This window comes from Diorhabda sublineata, chromosome 5 (genome assembly GCF_026230105.1).
Source record: "Diorhabda sublineata isolate icDioSubl1.1 chromosome 5, icDioSubl1.1, whole genome shotgun sequence".
Taxonomy (NCBI): domain Eukaryota; kingdom Metazoa; phylum Arthropoda; class Insecta; order Coleoptera; family Chrysomelidae; genus Diorhabda; species Diorhabda sublineata.
In genome coordinates, this window is record NC_079478.1 from 27,196,740 (window position 1) to 27,220,155 (window position 23,416).

At 31.0% G+C, this 23,416-nt stretch overlaps 1 protein-coding gene across 1 annotated transcript; it reads right to left on the reverse strand.

The window, feature by feature from the left end:
- Window positions 1-2,128: 2,128 nt before the first annotated feature.
- LOC130444168 (uncharacterized) lies at window positions 2,129-17,880 on the reverse strand. Its single transcript, XM_056779215.1, has 6 exons — window positions 17,769-17,880; window positions 14,077-14,225; window positions 12,463-12,612; window positions 5,333-5,474; window positions 2,979-3,167; window positions 2,129-2,367 (listed from the first exon to the last, which is right to left on the reverse strand). Exons 1-6 carry the CDS (start codon window positions 17,878-17,880, stop codon window positions 2,129-2,131), a joined length of 981 nt encoding a protein of 326 aa, XP_056635193.1.
- Between the last annotated feature and the right edge of the window lie 5,536 nt (window positions 17,881-23,416).

The following is a 23,416-nucleotide window of genomic DNA, read 5'->3' on the forward strand; positions in this document are numbered from 1 at the left end:
TCAACGAGTGAAAAAAAATATATATAAATAATATCTTGATTCGATTTTTCTGCTTATATCAACAATCTTTAACAATATATCATACACATGGTGTGATCAAATTTATCTGGGACTGATGCATTTAAACTACGCGCACAAATCTATTCGGTAACGCGTGTTTTCTTCTTCTAAATTAGGACAACCATCTTTGGTATTCTTGTGAAATTTCTCATCGCGCCATTGTTAGAGATGGGTTTTGAGGAGTCTGCTTCATTGCGAAAGCAAATATTTTAATGGCGCAAAGCTTTCAGTTAAGGTAGTGTAGTCAACGAAAACTTATCTTAATCAAGTCGCTCATCAATCTATGTTAACGACGATAATACCAAAAAAGTTCACAAAATGGTGCACGAACGTATAGTAGAATGTCAGGTTTACCCTATAATCTAACGTATAGCTCTTCAAAAATTAGCCGAACCCTGAAAAATTACATCAAAATCGGTCGAAAAAAGTGATGTCCGTCATTTTCTTTTATTTTCGGGATGTGGTTCACCATCAATTTGCTTTAGAGAGTCAAACTGCAGATAGATTACTTGAGCGCTTAAGTGAAGCAAATCTTTATCAAAGACCCAGATTTGTGATCGGAAAATTCATAAATTATCCTCCATGATAAAGCACAGATTGTCAATAATTTTTTGGCGAAACATGAAACATCGCTTAGTCAACCTATTGCTTGGTTTCGTTACATTTCCCTTTTTAAGAATCGTAAAAAACCGCTTCGGGAAACAATCAAAAGTGATTCGCTCTAGGTAAGAAGGCCACCTCAGCCGAGGCCTATTTTAAAAGCAATAATCAAGATTTGTATCAAAATAGGTACATGGGAATGTTGATTTTTTTTGTTTGGCCTGGTCAAATTTGATCACATTTACAAACTAATTTGATAACTATAAACTAAGTTAATAAGATATTGGAATAAAATGAAATTCATATATTTCGAAGGATAAGTTTGAACTGAATATGAGTTTTTTCCCGAATTTTATATACCAAGCTACATTTTATAGAGATTTGGAGTGAACACTGATAAAAGAGTCAGTCGATTTGCAAATAAAGAGAAAAATATCGAAATCAATGGCGCATATGAGACATATAATCAATTGAGAAATTGTTGAAACTGGTCTAAATTTGAAAAATGGTGAACGAGCATTATTGTCGGTATATAATATTAAACTGTGTATGATAAGAAAATGGAATATTCCATATAACAAACAGCCTGTTTGATGTTTGACATAATTGCCAAGAATAATCCATAACTTGGATGAAATTTATTTGAACACAGTGCAGAATTCTATCTGAAAAAGATAGATGAATATTTGAAGTAACAGGTATAAAAAAGTTTTGAATTTGTCAAGTATACTCAAAATAATCTATCTAAACATTTTTTTGTAGTAATGGAACTAGAATACTAGAATTATAAAGTAACGTCTAAGGTAAGGTATATTCCCCTAGGAAGTGGAAAAGATATTGTTTGAGAATGAATATATGAAGAACTTAAAGAGAGAAACAGAAGTTTATTCTTTCATGTAATGGCAGCAGCTTATAAGAAATAATTTGTTGTTCTGTATATACTTCAGTTTTGATGTTACAAAACTATGAAGGATTACATTATGAATAAGTGGAATAATATCTGCACTTCTTCCTTGTATAAATCATAAGTTTTCTAGAAGCATTTGATAGGAACCGATATTCTCAGTAAAACTAATGATACGTTCCTATGGAGACAAGAAAAACAGAACAATTCCCATTGAATAACTATACGTAAAATATCTCGCACACCAGATTAGATATTTCAAACTTACGAAACTCTTAGCAACCCATTTCAAAAGAAGTAGCTGAACTTTATTAGTAATAATGAGAATATATCTAATAAATTAGTCCATTCTATTTTGACGAAACAGTCTATACAACTCATTAAAACTACTCTCAAATATAATAATTGACTTTCGAATATAAAATACGGATTTGTTCGAATATACATGCAATGAATTATAAAGATACTACTGATATTATTTACACTATAACGCTGGTTCAAAACTCGCATGAACCATGTTTAGTACTTTTGATATACCAATAGAAACCTATTATCAACTATCATCTACGAATCTGGTAATATCGATTTTTTTGAAGTAGTTTCTGCTTCGATACCCTTATCTTGATTCCTATATTCACCCCAACCATTGTACGCTAGATGTTGGGCAGAGTCTTCTTCATTTCTAAAATGAACACTTCCATGATGCGGGTAATTGTTGTACTGATGATAGTTTGGGGAATACTGTTGCTGATAAGCTACACCAGCTGGGGAATATGGAGGACCTGCTGGGCCGAAGAATGATGCTGAAAAATTTTATTATATTCAATAAAATAGATTGTTTTCAATATTGCAGTGCAAAAATTTTATAATTCACGTCAAAATCAGAGCAAAGTGAAGACAATGTTGACATTTTTATTATGAAGTTTTTTTTCAAGCCATATACCTCGAGATAACACACAATCTCTGAAGAGTATTCTATTGGAATATTACATTGAAGTGACCACAACAAGTTAGCGTATTCATCAAACGTTGTACATACTAACATAAGACCAAATCATACAGATTCTTCAGTTTCCGTACAGTCTCGACATATTATCTGCAATTTTTGGTTCTTTACGTTAGAGGTTATTCCGAAAAATGACATTTAGAACTACTTGAGAAACTGGAAACACTACTGGAAACATGATATTAAATCAAATTGGAATGAATAAAAACACTAATGTGGATATATGAAAATATTTTACGATCATTTTGAGACACACCAAAGTACAATATGATGTTTGCCTTTCAAAAATGGATAAAAATATTTAAAGGCTTCTATTTGTAAGCTTTACTGGATATACATGTCATCATTGTCTTCTTCAGTCAACCCATTTCTATTGAATTACTGTAACAGACTGCAACTTACCTCCACTAGGTTTCAACATAGGCTTACAGAAGTTGAAGAACGCAATTGCTCCTGGAATTATCAAGGCAAGGAATCCTAAGAATTGTTTAAAAGATGCAAGTCCCAGTATAAGCGGCAAGAACAACAGTAACTTCAGTTTGAACAATTTCAATACCAACAGTAACGGAATAAAGAGTTTCTTCAATTGTTTTCTCTCTGAAAATATCACAAACTTCATTAGTTTCCCATATTCTCTTGGATTATATTTATTTGCTATTGAACAATTGATATTGAAATGAATGAATATGTGGGTCATATAGAAAGTATTATTATTAACTTTGCTATTACATAAGTACATATTATGTTATTATCCTAAAGCTCTTCTCTCAGCTAGTTCAATAATTTCACTGATAGAGACTTTTCATTAGTTTGTAGACAAAAATCTTAGCGTCATTATTATCATCTCTTCCTTGTAGTACAATTCTTCCATCAAGATAGTTTGAGTTGAAGGTTATAATATTTCATTCAATTTATTGTGTTTTGAAGAAGTATCACATACTTCAATATTTTAATGAGATTGATAAAATTCTATGAAATCAACTCAAAAGGTACATTTTTGTTCATTGAAATAACATATAAGTTTTGGGAGAGATTTTTATACCTTTTTAGCTGAATAAATTTCCTTGACATTTGTTGTCATATTCACCAATATGAAGTTATCAGGTAATTATTCAGAAAAAAATTCCATTATATCATAATTATGAACCCTTCCAGTCCATCCAACCGCAGTAAATCCTCACCAATCAAACTTATCTGTCCCTTACAATGTATGCTTGAACATTACAAAGGAGTAGGTATTTTGTTTTGCTCTGAACACTACTGAAGCGCAATAGATCCATCACAGCAATAACAAAAACTCTCTTTTTGCCATTGTATATATAATAATAAATACTCTTTTTACTCTATCTTTCTGAATTGACCTAGAAGAGCTTGAGTCCATATGGACCCCTGGTGGAAAACTGCGTTCCTTAGGCGATGAGGTTATTCGATGTTACTACCAAACAGAGCTACAAAATGAAAACATTATAAAAAATCGTATTGGTTCCTACTAGAACAAAGAATTCGATGGCTTTCCGGTCTAATTTTAGTAAAGATCTTAGCAGTTATTTAGATTATTATTATAGATTCGTCTCCTCCACTGAAATGATGATGGCACTGACAGAAATAACAAAACAAATGTTCAAACTAATGGACAATACATGATTGAACAGAAGAACGAATTTGTTAGTAATTAATAAGATAAGAGCTCTATTCTACCCAATCACTTTTCTAATCTTGGCATGAGGTGGAATCAATTTCGATATATATTTCTATTTAAATTACGATTTTCCCATGCCGTTCCAATGGCTTTCCATAGCTCTTCTTGACTTCTGTAATTTTTTTAACAATTATCTCTCTCTGTCTCAATATAGATTTGTTGAGATAATTGTTGAGTTGAGAGCGAGCAGCTGTGTCGACAAAACAATTACCATGTTGGTAAATAAAATCTTTTTTTCTATGGTCTGTAAAGAGTTTGTTGCATGTTCTATTTACTCTCTCTACGTGTACAATTAATTAGTTTTGTGTCTCTTGTACTTTACTGTTCGTTATTTACTACCACTCTTATAAGTAACCGATATAGAACGATGATTCGTACGAAAAATTTCATTGATATTTGTATGAATAAATGTTTGTAGGATATGATGTTCTTGTCTATCCAAATTTCCTTTGTTTGCCGTTTGTTTCCCGGCAACCTAGCTTATGGAGACTATCAAAGATTGGAGAATCCTCCATGTGTTAGCTTTAAAACAAAGAACCTAGCCAATAGTTCAGCTTCCGATGAGATATATTGTAGTTTCTGCCACTATTTCTAAGAACTGGTAGATCGGATCGGCAGCCCCCTCTGTATATATGATACTCTCCTTTCGTATGCCCCATGATTGGGTCTATCCTCTACTTAGCTGCGAGATTTCCACCTTGTAGAAAGAGATGAGATTATGGAGTACAAATTTTCAGGAACTTCGCATTAAAGCAATGTGTTAACCAATTCGTAAACAAAAATAATTAACAAAAATCATGAAATTGTTAGTAGAAATATATCTAGTTTTTGAATAACAATATATCTTTTTTATCATGTAATTAGTGAGAAACTATTGAAATTCATTAATATTCCCATACTTCAATTAATGCATTCTAGTTCAATTTTTTTACATATCTTTGAACAAAACTATTGGAAAACGAATATTATGAGGATCAAATTAGTCAGGAATAATGTTATTTTTTATTACGAGTAAAATGACATTTATAGTGATATAGCTCTAGTTAACATGAAAATTACTTACTGAATAACGTATCTTTTTTGTCTTCGATTATATCGAGCTCTCCAACAATTTCATCAATGAAGCGTGGGGAGTACCTTCCTCTTTCTGTTACCTCCTCGTCAAAATCTAATTCAAATACTGTTGATTTCATGAACATCTCCAACTAAAAGAAATATACTATTAATGTTATATCAAGAAAAATTTTATGGCTGCGAGTTCGTATTCATATTTATCATATTATCACTATCAAATTTTACTAATTCATGTAGAATTCCAGTCCAGTAGCACCTTTGGTTTCGCTTTTTATATCATATTATTTTAAATTGATACAAGCGTGAATATTTTAAAACCAAGAATTTGTATTGAAAGTATCTCCACTCTTGAAAATGTTAAAAAATTTAATATCTTAAAAATTAACTCAATATCTGAAGATCATAAATGGAGGAACTTTGTTTTCACTTTTATAGGTACATATCGATGGATAACCACTTGAAACATTCGAGTAAGTTAAGTCTGTAGGTGAAAAACTATTGAAACATTCGTTCAAATACACGTACAGACATCGTATAGTTAGATTGGTGACCTGCAACAGCACAAAGAAAGTAGGAGGCTGCCTTATCCATCTAATTTGGACAACTCGAATCGTTATCTAATAATTTGACCTGTCTGCTTCCAATAATTTCTTAACAATAATTTCTTAACAATGTGTTTTATTTTGATTTTCTAGCTGTTAAATAAACTAAAATAGACACTTAACTTTCAAAAACAATCTTCCGAATCGGATTTATGAGAATCAGCTGAACTCGAGCTCGTACTACGTCATATTTTTTGCCACAAGTTACTTGCATACTGATAAGAGGTCATCATTACATTATTTCACACCTCAAAGAGTTAGGGGAGTGATGAAGTGTGACAAGACGTATGTAAAGCCATCTGCTTTTTACAATGAATTAATGTGGCGTTTTTCATCGAGCAAAGTTTGAAAAATAATTTAAAAACATTACATATTCTATCAGAACCGTAAATAAAAGTTTGGTATTAACATTATTTTTTGAATTATAGTTTGTTAAATAGATTCTTGTTTTGGTGCCGTGCCTGTCTACAAGCGTGGGTTATCTCCATGACAATTTGATTGAATTGGTCCCTATCTGTCGCTACTTGGAATAGTTGTTTAATTCCAAGTTTGGTCCAATTTCTAATATTCCCTAGTCACGATAGCTTTTTGCGACCTTTCCATCTTCTGCTCTGAACCTTTCCATGAATAATCAGGCGAGGGATGGGATATTTAGAACCTCGGATTATATACCCGAAATAGCTGACCTTTCTTGTTTGTATGATATTTAGGAACTCTCGATCATTATGTAGCTGTCTAAGTACCTCTCCATCACTTGTATGTGTAATCCACGTGGTCTTGAGGACTTTCCAATAGCACCACATCTCGAACGCTTCTATTTTATTCATGATGTCAGCTTCAAGCGTCCATGTCTCACATCCGTATGAAAGATGCTTCATACGTGACAGCGAGTGTTCTTAACCGTGTCTGAACTGTGAAGTTTGTATTATTGAGAGTTTTTATTTGCTAAATGCCCTACGTGCCATTTGAATCCTTGCTCTCATAGTCGTTATGTTATTGTTGATTGAGCTGCCCAAATATTTAAAATGTGATATCAGTGTAATGTAATGTCAGTTACTTCTAATCTGAATTGATTCTATTCTTATTATACCTGCAGTCATCTTTTTCATTTTCCTATAATTTAAACTATGCCCCATATTCGGCCAGGCTCACGTATTCTATCCAACCGCATTTGCAAGTCTTCCACGTTCTCTGCGATGATGGTGGTATCATTTGTACGTTACGTTGTTTATAATTTCGCCACCTATCTTTACTCCCTCTGACCTATCATAAAAAGCCTCGCAAAATATATTCTGACACTGCTGTTTGACTATGATACAGATTCAAAAAAATAATTTTATACAAATTGTAACAATTTTTTGACAATGGGGCATTTCTCTTTTGCATGGAATATATGACAAGCCGAAATTGCTAGATATACATCAAATACATCCTTCATCTGTCAATAACTGTAGGACATTTCTGGGTTCAGGTAAATCACCTATCAGCTGATTGTGCATAGGGATTTAGATCACAGTCTCCGAACGTCGAGTTCATTTTTCGGAAAAAATCAAACCTAAAACATGATCTACAAGAACTTTAGATTTTCATCACTTTTATGAGCGTTAATTCTTTAATGGTGTTTATTTGGTTGTATACTAGATTCTAGATGTTTAATAATTAGTATCAAAGAATCTCCACCCTCACAAAGATTTTGCTTTGAAGTTTGATACTAATGAGCTATTTTTATGCTGATATGCTGAAAAGAATAAATACCTATACCTCCAATAATCTATTAACGAGGCTGCTATTTGAGGAAATAAATAGTTCAAAAATCTATAAAAAAATGGAACAACCCATTAGTTGATGTACCAGTATAGAAAGGATCATATCGTATGCCTACGACCTGAATAATTCGATCAGTTTCCGAACAACAATAAACGTGATCTGGATTAGTTTCCAAACATTCAGATCATGATTGAGTTGACCCAATCATAGTCCTTGAATGTTGTCATAAGATGAGAAATGGAAAAAGCTTAATTTTTCTGTATTGACAATGTTATATGAGTTTCTTATGTTCACGTTAGAATCTATTATAAATCTTCAGTATTCAGTAGTTTATCTATGAGTATATACTATCATTATACAATGTGTGAATAAGTCATTTCATATTTGCATGTCAACGAGAGGAAATTTATTCCACACAGTAATAACGATTTTTTTTTCATTCAATAATTGTCATCATTCATGACTTTATACCATATATCTGTAATTCCTTTTCATTATAATGTATATATCCACCGAAAGTTCGAAGATAAACTTTAATGATTAGAAGTAATAACAATTGAATCCGCGTGCTAAAAAACAGGCCAGTCGAAAGGACATTACTTACAAATTATTTCTTACTTTCATCAAAAGAATAAATTAGTTAGAAGCGATGCATAAAACAAAACTGGAATATACTGGGACGAATTAATATTTAATGAGTACGTTTAGACTTGCATTATTACTTTGAGCGATGCATTCATTTTTTTCTGAACATAAATCTAGTGATTGAAAATATATATAGGGTGCTTAATTCAGATAGATTTTTCCTATAACAAAATTTCCTCAGGCAACACCTTTCATAGATATCACCCTTAAAATGTGATGACCTAAATTGAGTTTTTTTCTCTAAAATCTCAGTAACGCTAGAAATCTTAGTACTAAACTAAAATACGATTCTTAATAAATGCTAGAAATAACCACCTCTAGCCAAAATACATGAACGTAGTCTACGTGTCATGGATTGACGTACACATTTTGGAAAAATATAATAAAAACTCAATTATAGTCACAACTTTTTAAGGGTGATATTTCGGGAAAGGGTAAGCTGAGGAAATTGTGTTATAGGAAAGACCCATCTCAATTTCATGAGAGCAATCACCTACTGAATTTTATTGCATTAATTTAGAAGCACCCTGTTCATATAAACTTGCGGGAGTATCTAAAGAAAGAATAAATTATATTTTCTTACAATAGTATATCCACTTAGCTTGAAAGTAATGAGGGAAAAATTGATTACTCACAGATCAAAAATAATTACTTATCAGTTTCTCTAAAAACCGTGCGAAAAGAAAATGGTAGTATAATGTGGTGTCGAGTACCTACGCATAGTAAAAGGATTTCTCTGTGTGACATTAAGAGAATCCGAATAAATTATGAGCTCTATTCTAATGGAGCACATTGTTTCAGAATCTTTGAAACACTTTTGTACACAATTAATCTATTATTTTCCATGCAATTCACAATCAAATACCACATTTCCATTCAAGTGTCTCATTGTATATTCGGGTCTATTATTCTTCATGAAGGCCCGCAGCTCATTGATTTAGTTTTTTTTTAAAATAATTCTAAAACCTCTATTTAATTAAGAAACTCATGTATGGATTATCAGTAACCAATTTAACAAATGTACATCAAAGCGTGATTAATTACGATAAGGATGGGTTCAACATTACCGACGAAGTTTGTAACAGGGTAAATTCTATTTCATTTTATTCATGCATTCATTCATTCCATTTCACAAAAACTACATTCTGATCTAATATTTGTAGTGTTTCAATAACATCCGGTATAACGACAGTATTAATAAAAATATGTAGTTATATTTAAATTAACAAAGAATCCCCTTCTGCTCATGTAGGCTGGGAAAATCTTATTCACGATAACTATCACTACCAGATTCATTGGATGTTAATTCACCATCACCACACTCTTAATCCGTGATAATTATAATGGATTACTTCTACTTTGTATAAAGTTTTGTGTCTACCTACCAACTGACTTACTATTTCGTCGACTGCATACTTATTGTGAGAACGTTTATGTTATCGCACAATACGAAGTAGATGAATCTCAAGCAATTATTCGTTTCTCAATTTCAATGTTTGTTCCAACCTACTAATCTGAATCGTTCTCGGAACGGTTATCGTTTAAATGACAATTCTGTGCATTCTTTGGCTATGCACGGTAACAGTACTTGCTATCTACCAAGTATCGAAAAGACCGTCCCGGAAACGGTTCATGAACGACGTCTAAGTCGGTTTAAACACAAAATAGAATCGTTTGCATAATGGTAACCGTCCGGTTGGAACACGTAATCTGTATTGCGCAGAATCGTCACCGTACTGAGAACGGTTCTTTGACAGGTTAGAACGAACCTAATAATAAGTCAGCGATTCAAGTTGCTGAGTGATCGGCGCTTAGAAGCAAAAGAAATTGCAGCACAAAACGGCATTTTCATAAGGTGGGTGCCTCTAATTCTGAGCGCAGTGCAAAAGCAGCGTCGATTAGAATGTTGTGAGCAATTTTAAGATCATTTTCACAAGTACCAAGAAAATGTAAACCAATCAACTGTAACAGGTGGTGAAACTATGGTCTTTCACTATGATCCTATTTCCAAAAGAGATTACATAGAGTGGCATTGAAAAGGAGAGACCGTGCCAAGAAAGAAAAGATCACGAAAAGCATCTCAAAAAACTGATAGCTAAATATTCTGAGACTGCGAGGGTATTCTTCTTTTGAGTTCAAAGAATCGAATACACCGTGAATGCAGCCTATTAGGTAATGCAACTTACTAAGGCAGTTGCGTAAAAAAATTCAATATAAAAGGGGCGAAAAAATCAGCTGATGTGTACGCTTGCTTCATGACAATGCTTCAATTCACACTGTTTCGCTTTCTGTGAACGTGTCCTTACAGAAATTGAACACCAACCATATAGCCTAGATCTGGCCCCGTCCAACTATTTTTTGTTTGTAAGTCTGAAGGCCGAGGTGCAAAGTATGAACATTTTCACTTCAATGATGCATCATATTTTGATAGTGGTATAGAAGTATGAGTCAGACACTCAAAAGTGTGTGAAATTGGAGGAGAATATATTGAAAAATTTTAGCAGTTTGTTATTGATGACTTCCTTCTAAGTTCAAAGGCTCAAAACTCATGGAATACATTACGTAGGGCAATAGAAAAACGAGGTGGTACGCTGCTAGAGCGAAGCCCAATATGTAATCTCCAGGGTACTGACACGTTTGGAACAAACCAAAGAATTCATTACAATATACATTACAATACATTAACATATATTTTCCATATTTCGAAAATTGTCATACATCACTTTTTGTCTGGAATATCCATTCCAGTCGTGTATTACCAAACGTTCCAAATACTCTACCACCACATGGGTATTTCCATATACTTATAGGTTCTCCTGCAAACGTGTCCTCGTGATATTTCCTTTATGTAAACCTCGTCATCATTTTATCATTATAAACTATTCTCGTTCAATAAATCTCTAGCTGTTCCTTCGTCTACATTCCTTAGTCTCATGATTTTTGCAGTGTACTCGACATTTTGTTCTCATGCCGTCTTTTAGACACTTAACTTAAAAAATATATTAGAAAAACTTACAAGCGAGTATAAAGAATGAAGTTACAACAATTTTACACAAATTCTCTGCCTCTAGTAGACGTTGTAAATAAAAATGACGTTTTAATATCAAATTAAATTTCATTAAACTTTTTGAATAGAATTAGATGTTTAATTCATTTATACTGTGTCTGATTAGCGAAATTCCTGTTTTTATATTTCTAAATCATTCTCAGTCATCCTTCCCTTTACACGAATTATTCTAAAGGCTCTTTAATTCCTTTTTATTATAGTCGAATTAGCAGCATATTTGTTTTGATTCATTTGAATCCATAGATATTTCAAGTTCTCATTATATCATCTATTGCAATGTTGAACTGTTGACTGCTTATTTGAAGTCAAGGGAGAGCACATAGACTCGAATATTATATTCATAACATTCTTCAGCTATTAAACTTCTGGTATGTTTGCATCTGTTATTGAGTTTCATTGTCAAAACCCTTTTTGAGACCACCTGTTTTTGGTTATATCAACTTTTTAACCTTCCGTTATTTCTTGTGGTTGAATTCATACTCTATGTTTCTTCATAATTGCCTTATATATTAGTATCTTTTTCTTTCAATATTGCTTCATACGTTCCAGACTACTTCTTCGAATTGACAACTGAATTCGACATTTGGTACATGGGTTAAGGTGTTGAGTGTTTTCTCAATAACTTATTTCGTATTTCCCACTCAAAAAACATTGCACTTAATAAGATAATAGGTTTCTTGGAAATTTTTCGAGGTATACTATTTTCAAAACTTGAATTACGGTAGAAACTAGTCTTTTATTATACATAGCTAAATGTCAAGAAAAAATCAATCGAGAACTTTCCATTCCTTAAGAGACTAGTTTCGAGAACACATTGTAGATATAACATTTGATGATGAAAAGTTTCTAATTGTTATTGAGCTACATTTTTCAGAAAAGATTCCAATGCCAAGAAAACGATTATTTATTTTCACCGTCTTAACGCAATACTGTTGATTCGTGTTTGAAAGTTTTTTGTGAATTCATATATGACCTGATATTCTAAAAATTCATCTATTCTGAACACGAAACATATATATTGAGGTAAGATATACTCACCTTCCGTTTAACAAATTTAACTAGTTGATCCCACTCTGGTTCATTCGCTCTTGGACTCTCTGAATATTCGTAAGGTTCCCGAGATAATTGCCTTAGTTGACTTTCTGGAATCCTTTTAACCCTAGCATTTTCAGTAAGGTAATATTCCGGCTAAAACAAATATCAATATTAAAACACATTAGATTTGGCGAACCACTATGTTTGTTTCCTCTTAGAGTATATGAAATGAAAATATGTAACCGAAAGTGCGAAGTTAAGCTGTGTAGAAGGCCAAATTAGAACATTGTTGTTTCAGACCCTACTGGGGATGAATTCCAAATTCTAGTTGATAATGTATAGAAATGAAGTTGACATCTCTAAATGACTGAGTGAATATTGAGATCTTAATGTCTTATATCTACGAAAATAAGTTATTTCGAAAGGTTTTGGTAATATGAATTCATGAGATTCATTGGGTTGGTGACAAAGTAATTTCGGTTTTGTAATATAAAATAAAACCCTTTTTTTCAACGAAGAATAGTTTTTAATCAATTATATATTTTCCATTTTGTTAAATGATCTGCCATTTTTATTTCAGCTCCATGATTCCACGCTCATAAAATTTCTGGTACTTATCAGCAAAAAACTGAATCAGGTTCGATTGAAGGTCATCGTCATTTGTGAAAGTTTGACCTTTCAAAGAATTTTGCGAACTTCGAAATAAATGGTAAGCAGATGGTGCCAGATCAATGCTGTATGGAGGATGAGGCATCACTTCCCAGCCAAGCTCCAATAGTTTCCCACGAGTTACCAAAGATGTGTGATGCCTCGCATTATCATGGTGGAACACCGAACCTTTACGATTTGACAATTCTGGCCGTTTTTCTTTGATTGCTTCATCCATTTTCATCAATTGTTGACAGTAAACATCAGAATTGATCGTTCCTTAGAAGCAGCTCAAGAAAACAACTCCTTTGTAATCCCACCAAACTGACAGCATGATAAATTTTTCATTAGTATAACAATCGAGAGAGATGCAGTGAAAACTTATCTCATATGATGCAAATGACTGCTTCTAAGAAAATTATCGCTTACCTTTGCCACATGGTAACGCTTTCAGGTATATTTCTAAATAAATACCAATCGCGCAATGTGTAGGTGGGTGAGATATGTCTTATCTAATGCCCAAAGCACGCGCTTGAAGCGAATCTAAATTAATAATGACAGGAATAAGCTTAAAATGTTGATCTTTTATTTCATTCGATATTGAGTGAGGATTTTATATATTATAAAATGATATTTAATTTTTTTTTTCGTAAAATACTATTACGTTGAAAATGTAGATAATGGTGATGTTTAATTTGTCCTCTTTCGAAAGCATTTTGAACAAATTGATTGATATAATTCCGGTGCTAAAGAGTTTAAAAGGAAGGATAACATCAGCTGCTCCTTCCATACTACAATATCGAAAGATCAAAAGATATAAAATTATGAATAGGGAATCTTAAGAGAAATGATTGGTTGGTTGCCATTTATTCGTTAAATTTCATGCTTGTATGCCGACTGTTCACTTGAAAAGCTGATGATATATGCTTTCATTGCACTGATTATCACATAATTTGATAGCATACTTACTTTGGTAAAAAAATTCTCAAAAGAAGCTAGCGCTCTTGATTTGAAACAATCGGCTAGATCTCCATTAAGACAGGCAGCGTTTGCTGATGCTAAATACGGATCTGTCTCAGGACCTGTTCCAAAACCTATCCAGTCAAGAAGGTTACGACCTAAAAATTTTATAAAATAACAATAGTTCGATAAAAAGATCCAAAATAAAGCTATTGTACTACGTTATTCACCATTATTGGCTATTTATTAATTGGGAAAACCCAAGATCATAAAGAGCAGAATTATTTCCATGACCAATTGTTCGAAAACTTAAGTCAATAGGTTGATATAATTCTAATAATCAAATTTACATTTTCAGGTTTTGCAGTGATTCTCTCACATGTATCTTCTGGAAAACTATAAAATGTTTGATTGTCAGAGTAAATGAGAAGCTGTAGAATAAACACGAAAAGAGAAAACTACTTCATTAAAAGCAAAAAAGTACTCTACTTAAAAGTGGTTTTATACTATTTCCTCGAAAAGGAACAGCGTTCACTAACTTTAGATTTGCCAAACAATACCAAACGACTTATCATCTCAAACAGATACATATGTTGAAAATAGTTTAGTGCATTCTAGGTCAGCCTTAGTTAGATTTTAGGTTTTATTTATACAGTAGTATTCATGATTCTTGAATAAGATTGTGTTTTCAATAATTTCAGCAGGATAGAATAAAAGATGAAGCAGATTGGAGAAGTTATTTCACAAAAAGCAGCAAACAAATCCACAGTATGTATTCTTGTATAAATAATATTTTCTAATATGGATAAAAAACAAAATCAGTCAGGTTTTATAGTTGGAATAATTGAATTGAATCATAGACCCTTTTTTTGACTTTGTCAAACCACCTCCAAATGATTATTCTCGAATATCATAAAACTAAGTGGAAAAACTCAATTAAGGAACTCAAGGAATGGATTTATAACTCCTTTCAAAATAACCAAGCGCCAAAAGTTGCATAATAGTAGCATTCCTTATCTATCGTTGTTATTTGGTCTCTTTGAAATTACACAAAAATGAAAGTACAAGATCGAGTATCCAAATTTGCCGTCTGCTATACGACTCAAAACGAAGATTTACCAGTACTGATTGCGCCTTTAGATACGCAAAATATTATTTTAGAAGTTACTGGAGACAACGTATCATCGAGAAGCTCCGAAGAACAATGCACCGACCCTATTTTTACTCCAAGTACCAGTTCCAGGAAGCCACATCTGATTGTTCAAAGTGAGTTGAATGATTTAGCATGTGATTTGGGGTTATCAAAACAACAGTCTTAACGAATGGAACTTGTTAGGCAAATAGACAAAAATTATGACCTTTAGAAAAAGAAATGCTACATTTTCTGCAATCTACAGTCTAACCTAGCCCAACCTAAAGATAAAACTTGATATTGAGCATAATCCCAGTAATTGGCGCAAATTTATTGACTCGTCTAAATACAGTTTAGAAGCAGTGTTATTACACAATGGAAATTAAGAACCGTCTATACCAGTTTCCCATTCTGTGAAGACGGAAGAAAGTTATGAAAATATTCGATTGCTTTTAGACAATATTAACTACAACAAGTGGCAGATATGTGGGGACCTGAAGGTAACTGGAATTTTAATGGGACTTCAGGGAGGGTTTTTCCTTGTCTATGGGACAGTCGTGCAGATCATTACTATGTTGAAAAAAAATGGCATACAAGAGGGATCTCAAAATGTTGAGTTTATACCCCCTGTTTATACCCCCTAGATTACAAAAATGTCTCTGTGCAACCCCCCCCCCTTCACATTAAACTTGGATTGATGACAAAAAGGGTGATATATTCAAATAAATACCTTAAAGAAGTCTTTCCCCAATTGAGTGAGGCCAAATTAAAGGAAGGTTTTTTTATTTGGCCACAAATAAGAAAAATGCTGGACGATGACAATTTTGCTAAAAGCTCACCAGACAGGAACTTAGAGCATGAAAGGCATTTGTTTGTGTGTGGGCAAAAATATGGATCAAAACTACCAACAATTAGTTGATAAACTAGACGCCTACAAATCCCTTGGTGCTCGAATGTCAGTGAAAATTCATTCCCTCCATTCCCATCTAACATTTTTTCCCGAAAATTTGGGAGCTGTCAGTGATGAGCAGGTTGAAAGGTTGCATCAAGATATTGGAACAATGGAAATTCGGTATCAAGGAGGATAGGATTCGACGATGATGAGTGATTACTGTTGGTTTTTAAAAAGAGAAAGTGCAACCCCTCATAAAAGGAAAAAGTAGAGCTAATTGATGTTTAAACTGATTTTTTTAAAGCTTTTGTTTTTAATAGATTTGAGGCATGTTTATTAGATGTAAACTATGAATATTGTCAATATATATACGATTTAGAAAACGTGGAATTATTTTTTTTGTAACTATTGAATATTTCAACAATTAATATGGTTCTATAAATGTAACATAAAAACTTTACGTGTTACAATAATTTCTTCATATTTTCGTATTTGTATAGGTCCATTTAATCACAATATTCTATTCATTCTTGTGCTACTATAAAAAGTTTTTTTTTGTCGACCAGTGATAATTATTCAATTTGTTTTTGTTCTCAATAGAAAATAATGTCTAGCGCTTCACAAAAACTTATTAGAATTATCAGATTATTGAGAGAGTAGAACAAAGAACCAAGAATATCACTATTCTGCTGTGTGTTTCTTTTAAAAATAAAACGCAATCACCTCTTCATCCTCTTTATCCTTTTATTGTGAATTTGATTGATGACCTTACTATTGAAACGAATGTTTATCCACTATTTCATCGATTCAATGTTTTCTGTTATTTTAGTAACATGGTTTCTTCCTATCTTTCTCTTTAAAATATTCTGACATCATCATTAACAACCAAAGAGCCAAACGCGTAACGTTATTTTTCATATTATTTACGTCCAAGGGCATGAGCAGTAAAGAAATTATTGCATCAAAGTGAAATTGTTGCAAAAAAATTTTTCATCATCATTTTTATACACGCTCATTATTTTTATATACGCAAATGCCAGTCTAATCGATGAAAATGGCTATGTAGAAAAGTACCACAATCTCTTGTGGAAGTTGTGAAGGTAGGTAGGTAGTTTACATAGGTAGCAAAACAAAATTTTTTCAAATTTTCGTGACTCTGATACTTTTTTGGCTCTTTTATAGAGACAGAAAAAATATGCCTTAAACAGTTGAAAACAGTCCGATTTACTTGAAGTAAAGCTTAAAAAAGGTAAGCAAAAGACAGTCAAAATTATACAACTTTTTGATACTAGAAACCACAAACATATTCTACTACTCTATTAAATATTATCAATTGGCTTGCCTCGATAAAGATTGATGATAAAGGACAATTCACAACTATCACCATTTAACAAAAATAGTTATCTACATTGAGCAAATAGAAATAGATTCACTAAAATCCTGTTTCATGTAAACAACGTGCTATTAAATTCAATGAATATAATTCGATGAATATTATGCTACTGTATGAAATAATCATAAAATAACATCATGCTTTTGTTAATCAAATATTCAAGACGTTATTGAACTCGTATTACCTAAACCCTTACTCGACTGATATTACAAAATTATTTTGTGACATAAATATACTTTAATACATTTCAAATTCTAAGAACGCCACTGTTCAAGTTCACTCACCTTGGCCGTTATCGTTAGCATCCTCAGGTCGGTAATTATCTTGGCCTCTAGACTGCAGCGCCACTAGTGACACCAATGAAAACAAAAACATCCATTTAGAAAACTCCAACATCACTTTCAATATTAGTATTAACACTAAATAAACAGACAAAAAGTACGTTTATTCTTCAATCACTTTGATATTGAGTGTCTCGAATGAAGAATTCGCGAACGTGTACAACTAACGGTACCACTCTACCATGAAATTCCAAATAGGTACTCCTGGTACTCCTGATAGTTTACTTGATTTAATTTGTGATCTTGTAGTCAAGATCTATATATAGATATTTGGAGGGGTTTTCTTATTGTGTGCAATATTTCAATTTTTAGTTCTCCGATTAAATAACTATTAGGTAAGAGGGGTAATACCCAGAGAAAGTAACACAGCGTCGTGTTGTTCCATTTCGTTCAATAACATTGTTTAATTCTTAGTAATAAACTTGGTGGTCTTCTATATCCGTTAAATGTTATGTAATAATTAACAAAATGCTAAAATTCATATTGCAATGTGCGTGAGCATTGTTTAGATTTAGAATACAATGGGAATTCCTTTGAATTATCAACAAGTTCAATTGTTCTTTCAAGAGGAAATTTTACACAAATGCGAATATTGTAGTAGTCTGACGAAAGTTGTTGAATACAGTGTATATTTTATATACAATATTTAGAATATATTTCTTATAGATAAACATTACCTGCAATATTATGAATGAGTTTATATACGGTTTCGAAAACCAATGAAGTAAAAAATTTGGAAATTGACATTTGATAGTGCTGACACGAAACACATTTGACGTCACGTTGGAATCAAAATGTGAAGTATAATGTATGCCGTATACCTGTTATAAAGTTTTATTTTGATTTCAGAAGAAATGTTTCATGCAAAGACATGTTTATATATGTATTATTCATATGGTTATTGAATTTCCTGCTTGTCCGTTAAATAAGACACTATTCTAAACAAAATTACGGAATTATTCAATTTAATAATATTGTTTCTGATATATTAGTTTCATTTAAATCTTCCATCGAATCTTATATAGGTAAATGAATAATGTTCTAAACCTAGACCCTTTGCATTATATGGAACTATCTTCTTCGAAATATATAATAAAATAAATAACATATAAATACTGTTTCTGTTAATAATTCTACAAGTGAATCGACAACAACATACAATAAGTATAATTATTGAATAAAAATAGAAATTGTGTTCGTGATTTACGACATTCATTTACTATATTTTGGATATATTAGAAGCTATTATGGAGTTGGGTCAACTCTATAATAGCCTGTAAACATAAAAAATTATCAAAAACACACAAGAACCCAGTAAATACATACAACTTCAACCTAATCTTAATGGTCAAGGAAACATTCTGATTCTAGCGTGACGTTATGCGCGAGGCGTGTTAAATTTGAGCTGACAAATCGGAATACCAGTGTATGTGTATAGTGACTACCGAATGATACATTATTGCCTGAGAATAATTCGAGCGCAATAATGTTACTTCTTGTTCGTAATACATACATAAACATTTTTTCTAGCATCACTTAATCAATTGAATATTCCAAAGTTAGTAACTTGATTGTAAATATTTAAGCCGAATTTAGAGTAAGGAATCACTTTGTGATTCGAAAACTTTCAAACATAATTTGGACTTTCAAAGTGTAGTGTGCGCAGTCCATAATCTGTATATTCTGGATGATTATGATTCCTTTATTATTTTTTTATTTCTTCATTTCCTTATTTCTTTATTTCTTTATTTCTTCATTTCTTTATTTCTTTATTTCTTTATTTCTTCATTTCTTTATTTCTTTATTTCTTCATTTCTTCATTTCTTTATTCCTTCATTTCTTCATTTCTTCATTCCTTCATTTCTTCATTTCTTCATTTCTTCATTTCTTCATTTCTTCATTTCTTCATTTCTTCATTTCTTTATTTCTTTATTTCTTCATTTCTTCATTTCTTTATTCCTTCATTTCTTCATTTCTTCATTTCTTCATTTCTTCATTTCTTCATTTCTTCATTTCTTTATTTCTTCATTTCTTCATTTCTTCATTTCTTCATTTCTTCATTTCTTCATTTCTTCATTTCTTCGTTTCTTCATTTCTTCGTTTCTTCATTTCTTCATTTCTTCATTTCTTCATTTCTTCGTTTCTTCATTTCTTCGTTTCTTCATTTCTTCATTTCTTCATTTCTTCATTTCTTCATTTCTTCATTTCTTCATTTCTTCGTTTCTTCATTTCTTCGTTTCTTCATTTCTTCATTTCTTCATTTCTTCGTTTCTTCATTTCTTCGTTTCTTCATTTCTTCATTTCTTCGTTTCTTCATTTCTTCGTTTCTTCTTTTCTTCGTTTCTTCATTTCTTCATTTCTTCATTTCTTCATTTCTTCATTTCTTCGTTTCTTCATTTCTTCATTTCTTCATTTCTTCATTTCTTCATTTCTTCATTTCTTCATTTCTTCATTTCTTCATTTCTTCATTTCTTCATTTCTTCATTTCTTCATTTCTTCATTTCTTCATTTCTTCATTTCTTCATTTCTTCATTTCTTCATTTCTTCATTTCTTCATTTCTTCATTTCTTCATTTCTTCATTTCTTCATTTCTTCATTTCTTCATTTCTTCATTTCTTCATTTCTTCATTTCTTCATTTCTTCATTTCTTCATTTCTTCATTTCTTCATTTCTTCATTTCTTCATTTCTTCATTTCTTCATTTCTTCATTTCTTCATTTCTTCATTTCTTCATTTCTTCATTTCTTCATTTCTTCATTTCTTCATTTCTTCATTTCTTCATTTCTTCATTTCTTCATTTCTTCATTTCTTCATTTCTTCATTTCTTCATTTCTTCATTTCTTCATTTCTTCATTTCTTCATTTCTTCATTTCTTCATTTCTTCATTTCTTCATTTCTTCATTTCTTCATTTCTTCATTTCTTCATTTCTTCATTTCTTCATTTCTTCATTTCTTCATTTCTTCATTTCTTCATTTCTTCATTTCTTCATTTCTTCATTTCTTCATTTCTTCATTTCTTCATTTCTTCATTTCTTCATTTCTTCATTTCTTCATTTCTTCATTTCTTCATTTCTTCATTTCTTCATTTCTTCATTTCTTCATTTCTTCATTTCTTCATTTCTTCATTTCTTCATTTCTTCATTTCTTCATTTCTTCATTTCTTCATTTCTTCATTTCTTCATTTCTTCATTTCTTCATTTCTTCATTTCTTCATTTCTTCATTTCTTCATTTCTTCATTTCTTCATTTCTTCATTTCTTCATTTCTTCATTTCTTCATTTCTTCATTTCTTCATTTCTTCATTTCTTCATTTCTTCATTTCTTCATTTCTTCATTTCTTCATTTCTTCATTTCTTCATTTCTTCATTTCTTCATTTCTTCATTTCTTCATTTCTTCATTTCTTCATTTCTTCATTTCTTCATTTCTTCATTTCTTCATTTCTTCATTTCTTCATTTCTTCATTTCTTCATTTCTTCATTTCTTCATTTCTTCATTTCTTCATTTCTTCATTTCTTCATTTCTTCATTTCTTCATTTCTTCATTTCTTCATTTCTTCATTTCTTCATTTCTTCATTTCTTCATTTCTTCATTTCTTCATTTCTTCATTTCTTCATTTCTTCATTTCTTCATTTCTTCATTTCTTCATTTCTTCATTTCTTCATTTCTTCATTTCTTCATTTCTTCATTTCTTCATTTCTTCATTTCTTCATTTCTTCATTTCTTCATTTCTTCATTTCTTCATTTCTTCATTTCTTCATTTCTTCATTTCTTCATTTCTTCATTTCTTCATTTCTTCATTTCTTCATTTCTTCATTTCTTCATTTCTTCATTTCTTCATTTCTTCATTTCTTCATTTCTTCATTTCTTCATTTCTTCATTTCTTCATTTCTTCATTTCTTCATTTCTTCATTTCTTCATTTCTGCATTTCACTATTTCTCTATTTCTTCATTTCTTCATTTCTTCATTTCTGCATTTCACTATTTCTCTATTTCTTTATTTCTTTATTTCTTTATTTCTTTATTTCTTTATTTCTTTATTTCTTTATTTCTTTATTTCTTTATTTCTTTATTTCTTTATTACTTTATTACTTTATTTCTCTATTTCTCTATTTCTCTAATTCTCTATTTCCTTATTTCTCTATTACTTTATTACTTTATTTCTTTATTTCTCTATTTCTCTATTTCTCTAATTCTCTATTTCCTTATTTCTCTATTACTTTATTACTTTATTTCTTTATTTCTTTATTTCTTTATTTCTTTATTTCTTTATTTCTTTATTTCTTTATTTCTTTATTTCTTTATTTCTTTATTTCTTTATTTCTTTATTACTTTATTACTTTATTACTTTATTACTTTATTTCTTTATTTCTTTATTTCTTTATTTCTTTATTACATTATTACTTTATTACTTTATTACTTTATTACTTTATTACTTTATTACTTTATTACTTTATTACTTTATTACTTTATTACTTTATTACTTTATTACTTTATTTTTTTATTTCTCTATTTCTTTATTTCTTTATTTCTTTATATCTTGATTTCTTTATTCTAAATTCTTTATTTGTACATTCGATGCCCAGAAAAAAATTTATTCACTAATTGTTTTATCAGTAATTCATCGTATTAATTTAAATATGTCTTCAAAAAAACAGTCTTGTGAATTTAAATTTACCTCAGTATTTTGGCAACACTTTCCATTCCCACAATGTAATAAAAATATTCTCATTTGGAATGTATTTTCTAAGAAACTCATTTTTTATCTATATATTATGACTATGATACTACGAGTTTTCCTCAATAGTAATTAAGTAAAAATAAAAAAGTAAGAGATTTTTTGTCCTCCAATATCCAATTGATTGTATCAATCGTAAAAATATTGACAATAATCAGCATGCAAAATGGATCTTAAAAAATAAGTGCTTTGGTCAAGATTTCGATTTGTATTTGTATTTAATCCTTTGTTTTTGAAAAAATACAGTTAATTTTTGAATCGATTTAAATCAATGTCATTTTTTATTGGAAACTTGGAATACATAGGCTAAAGAGATAACAATATTGGTGTTTTGGATTTTTCGGGATAATAGGCAAAATTATTTTTTTTTTCACTACACCAAGTTATGAAAAAAATTTCTTCTCATTTATTTTTCTGACAATGAAATTCAAGTCATAATTTTCGCAGTACGTTTGATTTCACAAGGTGTACATTCTCGGGATATCACTATCATAATTTCACGTGTTATTATTTAGCGTTGTCTTTGTGATACACGCTAATCCTGAAACTAACCCAAACAACCTTCAATGTACATACTCACTAGTTGCTATGATGACGCGCTTCAATCAAACTTCATTGCATTACATCAAGTTTCTGTTGCCAATGAGAAGTTTTCTCTACGAAGTAATTGTATAAAAAATAGTCTACTCACAATAATTCCCAATAAGAATTGTCGGAAACTATAAGCTGCGTTAAGGCACTTATCAGCTGATTCAGATCACAAATTCCGAACGTCGCGTGAAAATATAAAATGTGAAATATCATCAACAATAACTAATTTTTAATAATTTTATGTCTGTTAATTCTTCCATGATATC